Consider the following 18,452-nt stretch of genomic DNA (forward strand, 5'->3'; position numbering starts at 1 on the left):
TACACAAAATAAACATTTACCTTCTAACACATTATGCAGTTATCAGAGTATGAAGTTTCTAAGCTGTTTGGCAAAAAGCGCTCAAGGCAAAAAATGCAATTTTACAGTAGTTTTTCATGTTTACATGCCCTGTCTAAAAAGTATACGATCTTTTCTTTTCACGCGAAAATGGTAGGTTGGCTACACTGTGCACAGAGGTGAAGGGAACCTACATGCACGCATGTTACTGGGCATATTAGACCGACCCATCAGTCGATGAGAGGCAGCTGGTGAGTGAGGTATTGTTTTGTGTAACGTTGCATTTTCTTGTTCACTGGGTTGGCGGAATGTGTGGAGCAGAGATACTGGACACAGTAACAATTCGTGCAGGGATATGCAAACCAAAACAATACGCAAGATTCGACAGGCATTTGGAAATGATGCCATAAGGGTTATCCAAATAAACGACTGGTACAACAGCTAAAAAATGGATACACATCGTTAGAGTGATCAGCATTCTGGGATCACGAGCCAGAATGCAGAAAACATTGACGAAGTGTGTCTGATAATGGAAGATCCTTGTTTTGACAGTTAGGAAAATTGCTGAAGAGATTGGCATGGGGATTGCATGCATTAGAAAAGTGATCGATTGTCATGTTTTCCTGCAAATTCAAGATCTCAGGAACTGTAACATGAGAGACCATTTCACTCTATACCTGAAATCGTAAGTTGCATAACATGATATGAGGAGAAATGGGACAGTGAAGCACTTGCTTGTTTCCAGTAGGCACTGGATTATTTCTGATGCTTTGCTACTTCACTGCTTATTTACACCGACAATTTCATAAAAAAGATACACACAAAATTGCATTTCATTTCAAATGTTTTAGTGTTGTTTTGTTACAGGACTAGAAAGATCAAATCTTTGGAAGTCACAATGGAAGTTTCCCTGGCACCAGGAAAAGAAGTGAGCAATCAAACAACAATGCTCCCACTCTCCCCCCCTTCACCCCTCCTAGTATCAAGATCGACAATCAATAGCCGCACACAGAAAGCCTGTTCTTACAGATGTTTTTTCTTTATAAATCAACACAACTTCAAAATAACAACTTTGATCTGAATGTCCATTCTCCCACCATTGTGTTTAACTTGATTTAAAAGCTAACTGAAATCCTACAAAAAAAGTTTTTTTCTTACCTGATTTTCAATGTCCCTTGTTTTTGACTGCTCTCTGTGTTTACTTTTACTTGGCCCTGGTAGGGTAGGTAGGCTTTTTATTGTCTAGTTAGAGTAGGTGGTTTGAACTAAGGGGATTAGTTTTTGACTTCATTATAACTTGAAATTGCCCAATTGTTAAGAGGCATGTACGTATATATTGTTTTAGACAAAAAGACAAAATGTGAAAGAACTCAATGTAATGTTAATTTTCCAGGTTTCTGAAAGGTGTGAGGTGTATTTTCCAACCTTGTTTTGTCACAAAATGATGCAAAATTAACGTCAAAATGCGAAATAGAATCTTAAACATGAAATATAGAGCTTATTTACTAATGCGACACTTTCTGAAGTTTGAATTATCCTGCGAGTTATGCAATTCACGGTAAATTTAGTAATTCTGCTGTAAATATTTGAGAAACAAATATGGACCCCTTTATACGGGAATAAACTTAATACTCTGATAACTACATAAATGTTCTATTGGAAGAGATATATTTCTTTTATGTAATAAGTGTAGTTTTTTAATCAAATTTAGGATTATATTCACGATTTTAAGACCTAAATGTAATTTTATATACTACTTTTGATTGGATTATTTTTTCATCCCTATAACACCGAAATTTTATTTTATTAACTGCTTTTGAACCCAAAATTGACCCCGTTTTTGTACTGAAAATTTAGGATTTTATTCACAATTTTAAAACCAAAATGTCATTTCATATACTGCTTTTGATCGGATTTTTCACCTCTATAACACCAAATTTTATTTTATTTACAGCTTTTGAATCTGAAATTGACTCAGTTTTTGAACAGAAATTTTGCTTTTTTGTTTACCAAAAATATGTGCTTCTACGGATTGTTTAATTTCCGAATAATTCATGGTACATACGCACTATTTACATTGTTTGAATTTTATTTATGCCTGCTAACACATACTTCAAGGTCATTGTGATTACTTATTGCACCTTGTCTAGGGAACTAATTATCCTTTCCATACAATCCTATATGATTTTTTGTTTGTGAGCAATCATTTTTCTCATCTTAGACTGCTGTTGCCATCTACTTCACATGTGTGGGGTCCAAAGAGGTATTACTTCACTAAATGCTTCTGTTGTTAAGTTAGGCAGGTCAGGTTTAGGGTACTAAGCATTAAAATAATGTCCATAAATGCTTCGAATGCCTGATAACGTAATATCTGGCCTCAAGCATGAAACATCCTTAGGGCATCACTTGAACTCGGTGTCCGAGACAACCAGAAGCCAGGAATGGCTGCTCATGTAAGTAGGTTTTCAAATCAAAATTTATCCAGTAATAATACTTAGTGAAGCTTTTAACTGTGCTAATTAGTTTCTCCAAATTTCAAACTTATTTCAACAAAATTGTTTTCAGTATTCTAAAATCCTATAAAACTTGCAAAAGTAGTTAAACATTCGGAACCTTTACCGTTAAATACTATGAATTTTTTTGATTTGTTGACACTGAAATACACTAAAAACCCTATCTTATTAGTTGTGAAATGTAAACAGCACTGAATTAAAAGGTCCTTTGTAGTATACAATATTTGAAGGGCTCTGGTGTAAAACATGGTAAGTGACATTTTGGTCATTTTTGAGTTACAAAGCAAAATGTGCCATCCTTCAATTTTCAAGTGCAAAAACAATTTATATGCATTATAGCTTCTAACAACATTTTTTCTTAATGAACTCAGGAATGACCAAAATGTCACTTATCATGTTTTACACCCGAGCCCTTCATTTGATAAATAATGTTTTTCTTGTATAACTTTTCATATGAGGTACCTTGCTGAGAAAGTCTGTGGCTGTTTTCAAAACTGGTACTTATATATTGCAATTTAAGTGCCAAATTGTTCCTAAAATTTACTGCTTGGTTTCATCTGTCATAAAACTTTAAAAAGTACAATTATTCTGAAGGAAAACTTACCGTCAAAAAGTATCCTCTACCGCCAGCGGTTACAGCACCCCTTTCTGTGTCTACTCCATCGATCATGTAGATCAAGTCTACATGCGAGTATTTCTTCCTGAATTCACAATCACCATGAGTTCTTACAACTGCATTCTTATCCTTAAAAAAATAATAATTCACTTAACTTATGAACTACACACAATCAAACGTAAAACAGACAAGAGAAGATATATTTAAGTTTGAGTAAAAAAATAATAACACATAGACAAGCACGACCACTGCACTTAGGAAAATGCTAAGATGAAAATATACATCATAAACTGCGATAGAGGTCGTGACCGTTATATAGTAAAAAAAAATATATTGCAGTGCACTATTACAGAATGTATGCAAACAAAAATGCACTAAACTACATTCAGATCATAGAAAGCATATAGATTTTTCGACCAATACATAATATATTTAATATGTTCTTAATGAAATATGATTTTATGCCAATTTCTAGTCCTTACATTAAAAGAGGAACACAAATTAAGAGGATTTGAAAGAAAAATCCTTAGGAAAATATTTGGACCTAAAAGGGATGAGGAGACAGGTGAATGAAGAAGGTTACACAACTGAGAATTGCACAATTTCTATTCCTGTCCAGATATTATTAGAATAATGAAATCAAGAAGACCTCTGTGGGCAGGACATGTGGTATGAATGGGAGAGGAAAGTAAGAGTTTACAGGATTCTTGTTGGGAAACCTGATGGTAAGAGACCTGTAGGAAAGCCAAGACAAAGATGAAGGGATAACGTTGAGATGGATCTAAAGGGAATTGGTAGGATGGAGAAGAATGGACTGATTTTGCCCAGGATATGGACAGATGGAAGACTTGTGTTGATGCAGTCACAAACCTTTAGATTTAAGAAGGTTAGAGAGTGATCGAGTTAGTTATTTTAATAGCAAATTTGGCTACGTTTGACGCAATTTTCCATAGCAATGATTGGAATTCTGCCATTATTTATGTTCTTACCTACAATATACATGTAAATGAAAACCACGGAAATCTGTATTGTATGAATATTTTTCTTGTAGACATTACTTCCTGCCTATTATGATAGTTGCAATGATGAGGATGGATAATGAGTAGATGAAGGGAAGGACATGCAGGAAAATTCATGCCTATGTCAGCATTCAAATCTAGAAGTTTTGCCGTTGACATTACGAGTCGAAAAACACAGGAACCTATCTAAAAAAAAAGTTGGAATAACAACACTAACACACTTTCATGAGTAATCAAGGGGCCTCCTCGATGGCGCAGTGGTAGCGTCGTCGCCTTGTAATTAAGGGGTTCCGGGTTCGATACCCAGTGGAGGCACATGGCACAGTGGTTCGGATCCCACATTAAACCGTACGTCTAGTCCTGATTAGCCTTACTGTGCATAAAGTGGACTTCAAACACCAACTCAAACCAAACCAAATTAGTAATCAAGGGGTCCCGGGTTCAATACCTGGTGAAGGCAGATTGCACAGTGGTTCGGATCCCCTATAAGTCCAGTCCTGATTAGCCTATCTATGCATTTCTCTTCAAGGTATTGTTTACTGTGTGTTAGAAATCCTCACAAAACTGGTAAGTTGTGTTATGTCTTGTGCAAAGAATAACTCACATGAAGTTAATACAAGGGTTGTTCAACATTGACAGAGATATTAGTGCATTAAAAAAAAATTGTGAATATCTGGAGAGCAATAAAACTGCTGGACGATGTACTTTCTTGGTACATGCACAGTAGTGTCAGCAACAATGGCAGCAAGTAGTGTGTCTGTAGCTGTGGGCCAGCGGTGTATAATCAAATTCCTTTTGAAGGAGAACATGAAACCTGCTAAAATTTTGAGTAGACTGGAAACACAATGTGGGGAACAAAAGGCGTCACAGGCAACGGAGTACAAATGATGTTAACAAATTGGCGCAGAACGATAATTGCCGACGAATGAACCACATAGACATGTTCGTCTCACTGGGACATGCAAGGTGTTATTCATGTTGATTTTTTGGAGAAAGGGTAAGAATTAATGCCCAGTATTCAGGGCACATTGATGAAGGTTGCCATACGAAATGACATTTGCAATAAAAGACTGGGGACATTGTCTGAAAATGTCAGCCTTCACCATGACAATGCCCGGTCCCACATAGCCAACTTGACAGCAAGAACTCTCACGGAAATGAACTGTGAGGTTATATCCATGCCCAGACTTAGCCCGTAATTTGAGCATGTTAAAGACCATCGGAGAGGGAAGAAATTGAAGGCAGATGAAGTACTGCCAAAAAGACATCCTGCAGTGGCTTTGACAGCAGAGAAATTCCTCTTACGCCAAAGAAATCAGAAACTTCCACAACATTGGCAGCAATGCCTGGATGCTCAGAGAATTTTTAAAAATTGACATACTTTGGTGCCTGTAGGACTTTAAAATTTTCTATCCCCAGAAATAAAAGTCTCAGTCAACCTTGAACGAGCCTTCTATTACATGATTATATTCCTTGGTTGCTAAACCTGAAATTTATTTTCCTATAAGCATTCAAAACAAATTACCTCATCATCGCTAACAGGAACAGAATCATGCACGATATTAGACACTTCCTTCCATGCTTCATTTCTTTCCTTCTCAGTCTTCTGCAACTCCTGGTTGTTTCTTTCCATGGCCTCATCAATCAGTCCCCGCAACTTTTTGATCTGAGTCACTGTCAAAGCCTTGAGATTATCTGCAGTCAATGTTTCAAGATTACTGACAACATCATCAGGTATATTATCATCTGATCCTACAGGCTCTTTGTTCTGTAAAGAATATACAAATTCTACAATTAATTGGATAAATTAGAGAAATCATACAAGATTGATTGTCATTCACTTTCCGTAACACATTCTAAAATTCCTCTTATAACAGGTTTGCATCTAGCATTTTTATCACCCCAGATACTATTTTACTGGTGACCCTAACTCTCTTCCACACATACACAAATGACAAGCTAAGCAATGGCATTGTTTATTAATTAAGAATAAGAAACATAATTGGAACAACACAAACAATAAATGATTTTAATTATTAGGAACTTTAGTCGCATACTAATACAGGGTGGCTACTCTAGGCCCATGATAAAATTCAAGTATAATTCCCGGTTTTCAAGGCGAATTTTCCAAAAATGCAAGGCTACAAGCAGATGTTTTCTCTGTTTCACCTCACGTATTATCGCCTCTCAACACCGACACACATAAATACAGAAACAATATAAAGGGCCTGTGTGATTCCAATGTATCCAAAAATTCTAATTCAATTTAATTAAACAGTATATTTAAACATTTAATTTGAAGTCTGGTGTTTTACATTTGCCATTTCACATACTCAGACTCGGAATACATCTACAAACACAAGTTGCAAATGTTACGGGATACATTCTAAACTTTGAGAAATTGTTTATTGTGAAAGAATTTCAAACTCAAACCTGCCCAATTGTCTTCAAGATATCTTATATTGGAATAATCTTTCGCCTGTTAGATTGCTCTGCAAAGGACACTAACAAAGTAAACGGATCGAGAGATTTCTGTTTTATTTTCCTTCCTCGATAAAAATATAAACTAAACTGTGAAAAACTCGCCATGGGGCATTTATAAATATGTATAAACTCAATAGGATTTGGATTAATAAAAGTTGTAATTTTTCACACCTACGGAGAAAAATTCAAGCAGAATTCATGCAGAATTCCCAGAGCCAATAATTCACGCAGAATTCTCAGAATTCTTGGTGAGTAGCCACCCTGTAATAGGGGATTATAACTTCCTCCACTGCTTCGATAGCCCCGAAGAAAGGATGATCTCTACATGCTGTGAAGGTTTGCCAGTATTGTATGACAACACCTTATATGTATGTATATACAAACAAATACACACTCTAGTGCAAGCCACTTGGTGGCTAAGTCCATTAAGTGGTCAACCTCTCAATCATTGTTCCCAGGTTTGAATCCTGGCCTGTTCTCGGGTGAGTGTCATTCATTAATGTCATCTAGTCTCCATTCATTATCATCACAATGTTTAGCCAAAAGTGACAGAAAAAGATACGCTAAATAATAAAAATATAAATGCATGTAGGCAATGACAAAATTTTTATTAAGGTGTACATAATACTGAGTAGGAATAATAATACATAGTTGAGTCATATTATTAAACCACATTTGAAGTCAGCAGCTCATAGTATATGAAGTATGCCATGTGTCGTGAGCTGGCAAGGTGGGTATATAAGGTGTGGAATGGGCTGTCTGCACACATATCGCCCACTGCTGCCATGAGTAAAAGGGGTGATTTATCAGTTTCAAACAGGGATGATTATGAACTTTTGGGCCAAGTATTTCTGAAACAGTGCTGCTTGTGAAATGTTCGCATCCTGCTGTAGTGAATGTGTATCATGAGTGGACAAATGGCACCATCATGAATAACCAACGTGGAGACTAGAGCATGATGTGCCTGCCATTGATGTGAGGTGAATGCCGGCTATGAAGGTGCATGAGGACCAACCAACACTACAGTGGAGAAGCTCACCATCAAAATGAACCAGGGGGCTACCAGATGTTCGTCTAAAATGACAGTTCAGCGAACCCTGCTGTGTATAGGTCTCCGAAGCAGATGGATGGTCACTGTACCTATGCAACAAAGATGCATTGGAGGAAAGGTTTAATTTTGCATGGCAGTATCGGAATTGGACCTTCGCTGATTGGCAAAGGGTTTTCTTCTCCGATGAATCCCACTTTCTGATTCATCAAACCAATCGAAATTCGTGTCTCAGCGGAAAACTAACACCCTGAAACTATTGCCAGAAGAACACAAGCTGGTGACAGAAGCTATGACCTCGGGAACATTTTCGTGTCATTCTCCGGGACCACTCATCCATATGGAAGGCACTCTAAACCAATTGGGCTATGAATCCATCCTTGTAGATCATGTACATTCATACATACTGATTGTCTTCCCTGGGGCACACGGGATCTTCCAGCAAGAGAATGTGACATGTCACAAGGCTAGATATGTCCGACAGTGGTTTGAATAGCAAGACCAAGACTTCCAAGTACTCCCTGGTCCCCTAATTCCCTGGACCTGAAGCCAATAGACCATCTGTGGGACCACCTCGATCATTGTGTTTGCTCTATGGATCCTACAGCATGTATCCTCTAGCAGCTGTGGAATGCACTGCAAGCAGTAAGGTTCCAGATACCTGTGGCAACCTACTAGCACCTTACCGAGTGTCACTCCCAGACCATCTAGCTGTCTGTGTGACACACCGTGGTTAGTCTTGATATTAGCTGGTGGTCATAATAATGTGACTCGACTGTGCAATTATTATAATTATAAACTATTTTCAGTTTACTGAAAAAAAAAAATCAATACATAATACAGAAATAATTAATGAAAAGTGACCTAAAATAATCTTCTTGGGATCGAAATCATCCCTAACTGGAAAATCTGAAGTGGATCTCGAAGAGGATCCCCCCCCCCCCCATTCCCATGCCCACACAGGACACAAATCTATGTCAACTTGCCTTCATTTTCAACCCTATCTCCTTGCTGCACAAGTTCTTGAGCTTATTCCAGCCATCAGCTTTATGCCGCACTGAAAAAGAGAGAGAAATGTACTATTACACAATGCACAAGCTAAAGCTAAGTAGTCATACCAATTTTATAGTCTTACTTCCATCACTTTCGTTTTATTTTTTTCGAAACAGAAATAAAACCAAATATGAGATTATTCACAGTAGGAAATTGTAAACAGTAACTGTGTGTGAACTTTTATATATAGATGATACTGTATTGTTCCCAAGCAAATCTACAAAGAAATTTAGAAATAAATTGTAATCTGTCAAGGCTATGAAAATAAAAAGATATAAAACAATTGTACTAACGATAAGAAAGAAAGAAAAATTCCTGCATAATAAGCCTTGAAAAGGAAGAGCTACACAAGCACAAAGATTCAAGTATCTAGGTGTTACAATCAATAGCAATGGAAAAATAGATAAGGAATTAAGCACTAGAATAAAGAATACAAACATATTACATTATGCCATAAATTAGGGATGGGACGATATGAAATTTTGGCCGATACCGATAAAGTACAGATATAAAATTTACCGATACCGATAACCAATCCGATATAAAATTAGAAATTGTCCTTGAAGAACCTGAAAGGTTCATTGACCTCCTTAATATGTGTGTGCTTTAATGTGACTGCAGTGCAAAAGGAGTTGCATATTTAGACATTTACTTTTTTTAGAAAGTAGGGAACGGAGATTATCCATAAAAATTACAACAAAATGGCAGAATTTTGCACTAAATTATCATATATTTATTGATATATCGGATCGGTAAAATAATTGGTAATTTTACTGATAAACCGATATGCCTATATCGGCTGATACCGATAAGAGTACCGATTAATCGGTCCCATCCCTACCATAAAAAAAGGATTCTCAGGGAAGGATGAAATAAGCCAAAGAACAAAAATGATAGTTTACGAATCAACTTATACCAACAGGGCTTCCCCGGTGGCACAGTGGTAGCGATGTCACCTTGTAATCAAGAGATCCCGGGTTCGATACCCGGTGGAAGCACATAGTGGCTTGGATCCCACTTTAAACTGTGGTCCAGTCCCGATTAGTCTCTCTGTGCATAAAGTGGACTTTAAACAACAATTCAATCAATTATATACCAACAATGATATATGGAAGTGAATCCGGGATAATTAATGAAAAACAAAACTTACACACTGTAGAAATGAAATATCTGAGGAAAAGTGTGAAAGACAAGAAGGGACAAAATCAGAAATCAATAGAATAATGTTAAATATAAAACCAATACAGCAGGACGTTGAGCAGACACAACTCGGATGGTTTGGACACCTGTACAGAATTCCACAGCATAGAATACCTAAACGGGTATGGGAGGATTGGATATGAAGCGTCTGCAAGGAATACGACATAGGACATGGAATGAGGGAGTAAAGGAAGGAAGTTGGCAAGATCGTGACAGATGGCGAGCTCTCTGTAAAACCTCGACACTAATAGGTACAAGAGGATTGTAAAAAGTAAGTACTTTCATCAGTCAACCTCTCTTGGAAACAGCAGGCAGAGGTATTGTAAGTGCTTGTAACCAAAACGGTTCAGACTAATTTAAGTAGCTCATAAAAACTGGAACTCTTAGATTCTTAATCTGAAGCAATAATTCTAAAGAGCAATGACATTCAAACTGTGCGGTGCAACTTTCTGTAGAGGTGCGAGGACTTACAAAAGAAATTATGTATATTTTCTTTCTGAGAGTTTAAAATATAATAATAAAAAAATATCAATATCTTTATCTTCAGAACATGATGCACGATTCACATGAATAACAAGCAAGTTTTCTCACATAATCTTGAAAAGACCCAAGCAAACAGGGAGAAAACTTGTGACTCACAATCAGAGGGGTCGTTAAAAACCACAGCAGCACCAGTATGTATTCATTCGTGAGGAGAGTGAAAATACTGTACCAATGGATAAGTTCCTAGGTGCACATGTGCACATAAGAAACATGAACTGGGCAGTGTAGAACGCAATGTTTCACAGAAACGAAAACTGAAAAATAGAAAATATAACAACCATTATTTGGAATTCAGCTTCATTGGTACTACTGTTGGTAATGGAAAATGGCCTCAATGCACCAACTGTTTTAAAGTGTTGGCTTCACACAGCATGCTACTCAACAAGTAGAGGTGACATTTAGAAACTGTAAGTAGAAACTTAAAAGGTAAGGATCAACAATACTTTTCCCATAGAGCAACTGAAATGAGACAACATAAAAACGTATTTTCCAAACTAAGAAAGCCATGAATCCAACAAAAGATAATGCAATCTTAAAACATTCAATTTATTAATTGATACAGGATTGGATTAAAAGTAATTAATTCTTGCACAAGAATGGCATTCCTGAATAAAGTTCAATTGGTAACAGCATGAATATCTATGAAATTCATTTAAATATATGGCAGACTACCATATTGCTGGAGATTTTAAACAACCAGTGCAAAAATTTATAATGGCTTATTTATTATTCCGATTTAATGATACAGAAAACACACAAACATAAATGTTTAAAATTTAAAAACACATACTGTACCAGAGATTTAAGAAAAAAGTAATGAAAATTGCAGTAGGCGAACAGATTTAGAACTACATTTAAAAATTCAGGAGCCAGGTAAAACTGTCCGGGTGCCATGGCGACAATTCACCTAGTATTTTTGTACCCCTGGTCTCAATTATGGTTGGTGAATCTGCTGCTAAACAAGTGAGAAGTGTGCCTTTGTCTGATAGCATGACCAGTACTTGAATAGGTGACCTGACCAAGGATATAAATGAACAATTGATCCATCAACTCCAGGAGAAGGAATTGGATGATTGATTGAGTTGGCATTTTAAGTACAGTAAGGCTAATCGGGACTGGACCTACAGTTTAAAGTGAGCTCCAAACCACTATGTGCCACCACCGGGTATCGAACCCAGGACCCCTTGATTACAAGGTGATGACGAAGGAATTGGATGAGAAAACTGATAGCAACAGTAATCAGGGTAGCTACAAACAAACAGAAATGAAATTCCTTTTCCAGGACAAAATTTACATTTTACCCTGACATTTATAAACTAAATAAACTAAGTAAAATAAATTACTACTGATATTCTTGTTTTGTTTATGCCTAATCGGTAGGGATCTTGATTTTTCATTATTTTTTTCTAAATTGGTGCCATTTTCCCCCCCATCCCATTCACATTTTCATTTTAGTGCATTTCTGGGGAGTATACCTAAATTTATACTTTCATGGTGTTTTTAAATTACTATTTCAAATTTTAGGTCTCATGGGGTATGCCTCTTTGTGAGAGTTCGATACCTTGGAAGTTATTTTCCCTTTTTAATTTCAAGGTAAGGGTTTTAGATAAGGGGATTTCTCCCGATATATACTGAAGGGTGCGTAATGGCCACACTTGGCAGCACACCCACAAATTCTAAATCAATCAATCAATCAACCTCACATTACAGATATCGATATATTACGGCACAAAAAATTGGCATTATCTTCTTTGTTTTACTTTTTAGTGTTATACCAAAACGTACACTGTCATTGTGCTTTTAAACTATCATTTTCAATTGTAGGTCACATTGTCTATGTATTTTTGTGACAGTTTGATATGTTCGAACCAATTTTTAAGGAAGTTATCTTCCATTATTTCTCGCTCTACAAATGCCGATGTTACGACTCCCCCGTGGGGGTAGGCGAACACTCAATACTGATGATTCGGCTCCCGTGTGACGGTAGATACACACTCAATCCCCTGTCAGAGCCCCGCCCACTTGCTTTGTGGTGCAAATTGTTCTCATAGAAGTTAAAAAGAGTGGGAAATATGTGATTTAATGTTGTGTGTATTGGAATTTTTTCCATGTATAAAATGCATTATACTTTTCTATTGGATAAAAATGTTGGAAAACGTGCACATTCCTATTGTTTTATTGCGATTTCATCATGCTATGAATGAAATTTTTACATGGTTCGATTTCGATTTAAGTCTGTTAACACGGTAATGGTTGCAATTGTTTTATGATTTTTTTTTTTCAAATTCTCCTAGCAGAGAGACTAATTATCGTAGAATTTTGGAAATCATTGTCACACGAAATTTGAACCTTCTTCAAAGTAATGAGCACTGTTTGGATTCTAAAAAAACTTAAATTACCTTACGCAAGCATGCACGCTTCCCATGGTCAAGGTATTCTCCATTGGCAAGCGACAGTAAGTATCGTAGACTAGTGGGAATGCATGTAGAAGTAAATTGGAACCTTATAGAATGCATTTAGGGACTTTATTTTAATGCTAAGAGAACCTAACCTCACCTGGGCCCCAAGTTCCTTTTGTTTTATTGCAATTTCATCATGCTACAAATGCAATTTTTACATGGTTCGATTTCAATTTATGTCTGTTAACACATACTGCTGAGTTTTAGCGATTACTTAAGATTTTGTTCAATATATGTTTTTGTGGTTAGGTTAGGCAGGTCAGATGTGGTTCTCTTAGCATCAAAATAAAGCCCCTAAATGCATTCCACTATGGTTCCGATTTACTTCTACATTAATTCCCACTAGTCTACGATACTTAGTGTCGCTTGTCAACGGAGAATATATTGTCCATGGGAAGCGAGCATGCTTGCATAAGGTAATTTTTAAGTATATTTTTCAACATAAATAACATTTTTTATTCCAAACAGTGTTTATTACTTTAAGGAAGGTTCAAATTTTGTGTGACAATGATTTTTAAAATTCTGAGATGATTAGATTTTGTACTAGGAGAATTTGAAAAAAATCAAAACTATAGGAACCGTTAACCTCATTAGCCCAGTCTAGTTGGCTGCACTTTTTGACACTTGGTGCAGTGCAGGTGTATCCAGTGTTAGAATGATGCAAGGAAATTACGTTCAACCGACTAGACGGAAAGCAGTGTCCAAGTTCAGATGGTTCAGCAAATCCCTGTCTACTGCTTAAACGGTCATTTGATTAGTTAGCACGCACCACGTGACCATACACCAAACATACACCGGTCCGAAAGGTAGTGCAGACACCAAATACACTACTTGACTTGAAATCAATGAACTAGACGATGGTGTTGTACCGTACAACCAACTAGATGCTTTGGTGGAAAGAGAAAAGGTGCAGTGAACTAGACAGGGCTATTACTTTAAGGAAGGTTCAAATTTTGTGTGACAATAATTGCCAAAATTGGTAACAGTTTCATATATCGGAGACAGATTTCTCCATTTTTACAGCAGAAACTACTTACGGAAATGAGTTTCTCTAAGGTTTTCAACGTTCGGCGAGGTATTTTCTTTCATCGTGGAATCTATTTGACCGGGAAATCATGTATTTTTCAAGAGAAATATCTCACCGTCGCACAGTTGCCATTGCTTTCCCTACGTGAACCGGATGCTGCATACGTTTGATGACGTAAGCCCCTGTCAGTGTTTCCAACACTGCCTAACCTAACCAAATCTAACCTTATCGGAATGGTTCGTGGGGCTATCCATCAGCTACTCGTGCATAATGTACAATTTGCACGCGTGGCGAACACGATCGTAGGTAGTTTTCAGTGAAGAAGGTTGGAAACACTGCATACCCACTACGGTAGTCAAGTTTTGCCTGCCATAATGCGTGTTAAGGAAAGAAAAAAAGGAATAACAAAAAATTACTCCCTATGTGAAAAATTGTGGATGTTTTCGTGTAAAAAGCATAATGGCACCTTGCACTATGTTCCGCAATATACAATTGGTAAGTACGAACCATGCGAAACACAAAATATCCGATTTTAATGTGCCTCCGATCTATGAAACTGGTACCCCAAAAGTTTACGATAATTTGTTTTCGGTAAAACTATCAAAGGCGGGAATCCTCTGTAACTCGTTTATTCTGTAATTGTTTACATTCGTACTTACTTATTCTGCATTGGGAAAGATTGTTTAACAAGGGATTCAACTTTTTTTAACGAAATTAGTATCTATTGTCGACATATCTAGTAATTATTGTTCGTTCTTTTCTCGCTTCCTGAACATGCAAAATGGAAGGCAAATTTTGACTAGCGTTGTGTTTCAAACGGCAAAACAGTGTTTCAACCATCTTAACAGAAAAATTCCCGCACAGCCCCGAAAACCATTCCGGTAAGACTGCAGAATATGGGCTGCTTAGGAGAAACGCAGTTCATAATTTTTTGGTAATGTTTTGTAATTAGTAATCGGGAAAAGTAAGTTTGAAGGTGCGGAATTTTTTTCCTTTGAAAAAAACGAGATATACATATCCAGATTGGGACGAAAAAGTGACATGGTGGTGCATATTCCTGCACAAATCTAGTGAAAGCAAAAAATGCCTACGTTGTTAGGTAGCTAGGTTTAGTTCTCTTACCCTGAATAATAATTTGTCATTATATTTATGCTAATGAAATCTAACCTAACCTTGTAGGCATTCCTCGTTGAAATAATGAAAGAAACTGTGTGTAAACAATATGGACGCGAACGAATAGAGAAATGTATCGCATTCTGACATCATGGGAAAAAGCATTTTTATTGTAGGCTAGCTTGGTTTAGTTCTCTTAGCCCAAAGAATAATTTTTCATTGTATTTATGCTAATGGAACCTATCCTAGCAGGCCTAACCTAACCTTGTAGGCATTGCTCGTCTGATGTCTGAACACAAGGTAGCAAAACTCTTGTGCGGAGGTGAAGACCCCGAAAGAAATGACAGCACCTGTGCGTAAACAATATGGACGTGAACGAATGGAGAAATGCATTGCTTTTAGTAACAGGAAAAACATTGTATACGCGCAATAATATAATAGTAATCGGAAAAGTAACACCGGGAAATGGAAGTAGAAGGTACGTACTTTCAGGGGATGTACATCTTGTTTGTCTATTTAGAGGAAAAAAAGCAGTCCATGTTCTGCAGTGAGACCACCGTTCCCGCATAGCCCCAAAAACCATTCGGGATAGTATGACCATCCACGAATAGCCCCCAAAACCATTCTGGATCGTATAACCATCCACAAATAGCCCCAAAAACCATTCTGGATCATATAACCATCCACGAATAGCCCCAAAAACCATTCACGATAGCCCCACGCACCATCACGGTAAGGTTGCTTTAGGTTGTGCAATATAGTGAAAAAACTGTGTGTTTGGAAACACTTACTGGGGGATTACGTCATCAGATGCTCGCAACATCCGGTTCATGTACATGGATGGAAATGCAAGCAAAAGTTTTCATGCATTGGGCGGACATTATTATAGAAAAAAAGAACATGGTAACACTTGACTATACCTGAGACAGATTTCTTCAAATTTACAGGAGAAAGTACTTACGCAAATCATTTTCTGTAGCGTTGTTGATGTTCGGGAATGTAATTTTGAATCATTTTAATGCGAATGCACGTGGTTTTGTACGAAAATTTATTTCCGACGTTCTATTGCTGCTGTAGCCATTTGCTTCCTGCATGAGAGCACAATACGCTCTCGTATTGTCCGTATATGCTAAATTGAACGAAAGGAGTGCTAATGGAACCAAACCTAACAGGCCTAACCTAACCTAGTAGGCATACCTCGTCCCCGTGATGGGACGTCAATGGTTTTTCTGGCTCAAGGAACGATCAACGGTAAGCTATCGCCATGTTGTGTGTGGAAAGAAACAAGAACAGTAAGGGAGCGATTTTACAATACAGGGAATTTCTCCATTTTGTTTCAAATTCGGCATACTCACTAATTTTGGCCCCCTAATCACGAATCTGCAGTCAAAATTTGGCGCTCACACGTAGAAATAGCAAAATAATCGAAATTAAGTTCTTATTTCCACACCCTCGATTTCCAAATTTCCCGCCGGTTCCGGGCTCCGCCCCTGGGGTAATCGACCTACCGCCCCCAACCGCTATCGCGGCCCCGCCTATATCTATAGACTCCCTGTTAAGGGCATGTTAGAAAGTGGCCGGATTCACCTGCCCCCAAATAAGCGCCAAATTTATACGTGAGCGCCAAATTTTAAGTGCAGATTCGTGATTAGGAGACCCAAATTAGTAAGTAACCGAAAATTCAAACAAATTGGAGAAATTCCCTGTATTGTTAAATTATACCCGGAAGAGTACGTTAGCAATGTAAAAAAGTGCGAAAGAAATGATTCCCAGGTGTCTCAGGTATAGTCAAGTAGTACCAAGAACATGAATTAGCGGCCAAATACATTGAAAAATGCGAGAAAACACTTCTACGATCTTCCGAAATTACACACAAACTCAATTCTGTAAGTCCTTTCGGCCCAAGTTCTTTTTGTTTTATTGCGATTTCATCATGCTACGAATGCAATTTTTACATGGTTCGATTTAGATGTACGTCTGTTAACACATACTGCGAAGTTGTAGTGATTACTTAAGGTTTTGTTTAATATATGCTTTCGTGGTTAGGTTAGGCAGGTTTGGTTCAATTAGCATTAAAATAAAGTCCCTAAATGCATTCTACTAAGGTTCCGATTTACTTCTACATTCATTCCCACGCTTCTACGATATTTACTGTCGTTCGTCGACGGAGAATATCTTGTCCATGAGAAGTGCATAAGGTAATTTTCAAGTTGTTTTTTTCAACATAAATAACTTTTTTCGAGTCCAAACAGTGCTCATTACTTTAAAGCAAGTTCAAATTTAGTGATAATTATTTAAAAAATTCTATGATAATTAGTCTTTGTGCTAGGAGAAATCATAAAACAATCGGAACCGTTACCGTACTTTCTCCCGTAAATTTGAAGAAATCGGATTACCGGCTTTGATAGTTTTACCTAGTTTTCTGCTAGGAGAATTTGAAAAAAAATCATAAAACAATCGGAACCGTTACCAGAGGGTCTCTTGTTATTGCGAACTCTAAAATAGTTTGCCGACCTCAGTGGCAGTGTGGTTTGCACGGAGCGCTACGATGCAGGGAGTCCAGAGTTCGAATCCCGGTCTGGGCATAGGCGTTCTTTGTTGCGATTAGCCGAAGGCTATGGTAAATAAATAAAAAAGGTTTTTTTTTGTAAATATAGAGATGATGCAATGTTACACAAACAAATCAGAATGTTACGTCATACGAGTAACACTATGTTCCTTATTTGTCAGGTAAATAGCACATGAACTATTATTTGTCATTTCATACTAAATGATATTCTGTACCTTATTATTATCCAAAATCATTGCTACTTACGTTGCCTCCATAGGGTATCTTTTTCAATGACTGTATCGACTAAGGAAACATCCTTGAATCTTCTCTTCTGATTATTACGAAGATCATCTGGATTATTTCCTTTATCAGAACGAAATAAATCTAGATCCAGAACCATTTTTAGATCAACTGAAGACAATTATAATGCACAATATTGTACAAGTACATTAATTCACGGTTTACGAACACAGCCACGTCTTCGACGGCTTGGGAGAGTTGTGGATCTGGAACCTCTCCTCTCACTCGTAGTATAAAACTTCACCCACGTTTCATTATAAGCAATTCTACATAAGAAAAACGTCTCTTGCATACCACAACACTTTTTTCTTCTTCTATTAATCTGGAAATTTTATTTTGTTAAAGGCCGAGTCTGCTGAATTAAGCCTACTTTTTATTTTTTCTTTAATATAATTTTCATTTGTTAATATTACTCCTAAGTATTTGAATTTGGAAACTGGTTCAAACGAGTTGTTATCAATAATTAGATTTTTATTATTATCTAACACTTGGTTTCGGCCTGTAAGCA

The 18,452-nt window shown here is 37.1% G+C and overlaps 1 protein-coding gene across 1 annotated transcript in view; it reads right to left on the reverse strand.

The window, feature by feature from the left end:
- Positions 1–18,159, reverse strand: part of LOC145999467 (putative serine--tRNA ligase, cytoplasmic) — a 34,053-nt gene extending 15,894 nt beyond the window's left edge. The window contains exons 1-4 of the mRNA XM_083136434.1: positions 17,909–18,159; positions 8,685–8,755; positions 5,692–5,934; positions 3,136–3,276 (exon numbers count right to left, since the gene is read on the reverse strand). Of these exons, the coding sequence (XP_082992560.1) occupies positions 3,136–3,276; positions 5,692–5,934; positions 8,685–8,755; positions 17,909–18,044 (591 nt within the window). The 5' untranslated portion in view covers positions 18,045–18,159. The remainder of the gene's footprint in view (positions 1–3,135; positions 3,277–5,691; positions 5,935–8,684; positions 8,756–17,908) is intronic.
- Positions 18,160–18,452: the final 293 nt, after the last annotated feature.

The sequence above is a fragment of the Lepisma saccharinum genome, chromosome 15 (assembly GCF_977018435.1).
Source record: "Lepisma saccharinum chromosome 15, izLepSacc3.1, whole genome shotgun sequence".
In the NCBI taxonomy this organism is placed as follows: domain Eukaryota; kingdom Metazoa; phylum Arthropoda; class Insecta; order Zygentoma; family Lepismatidae; genus Lepisma; species Lepisma saccharinum.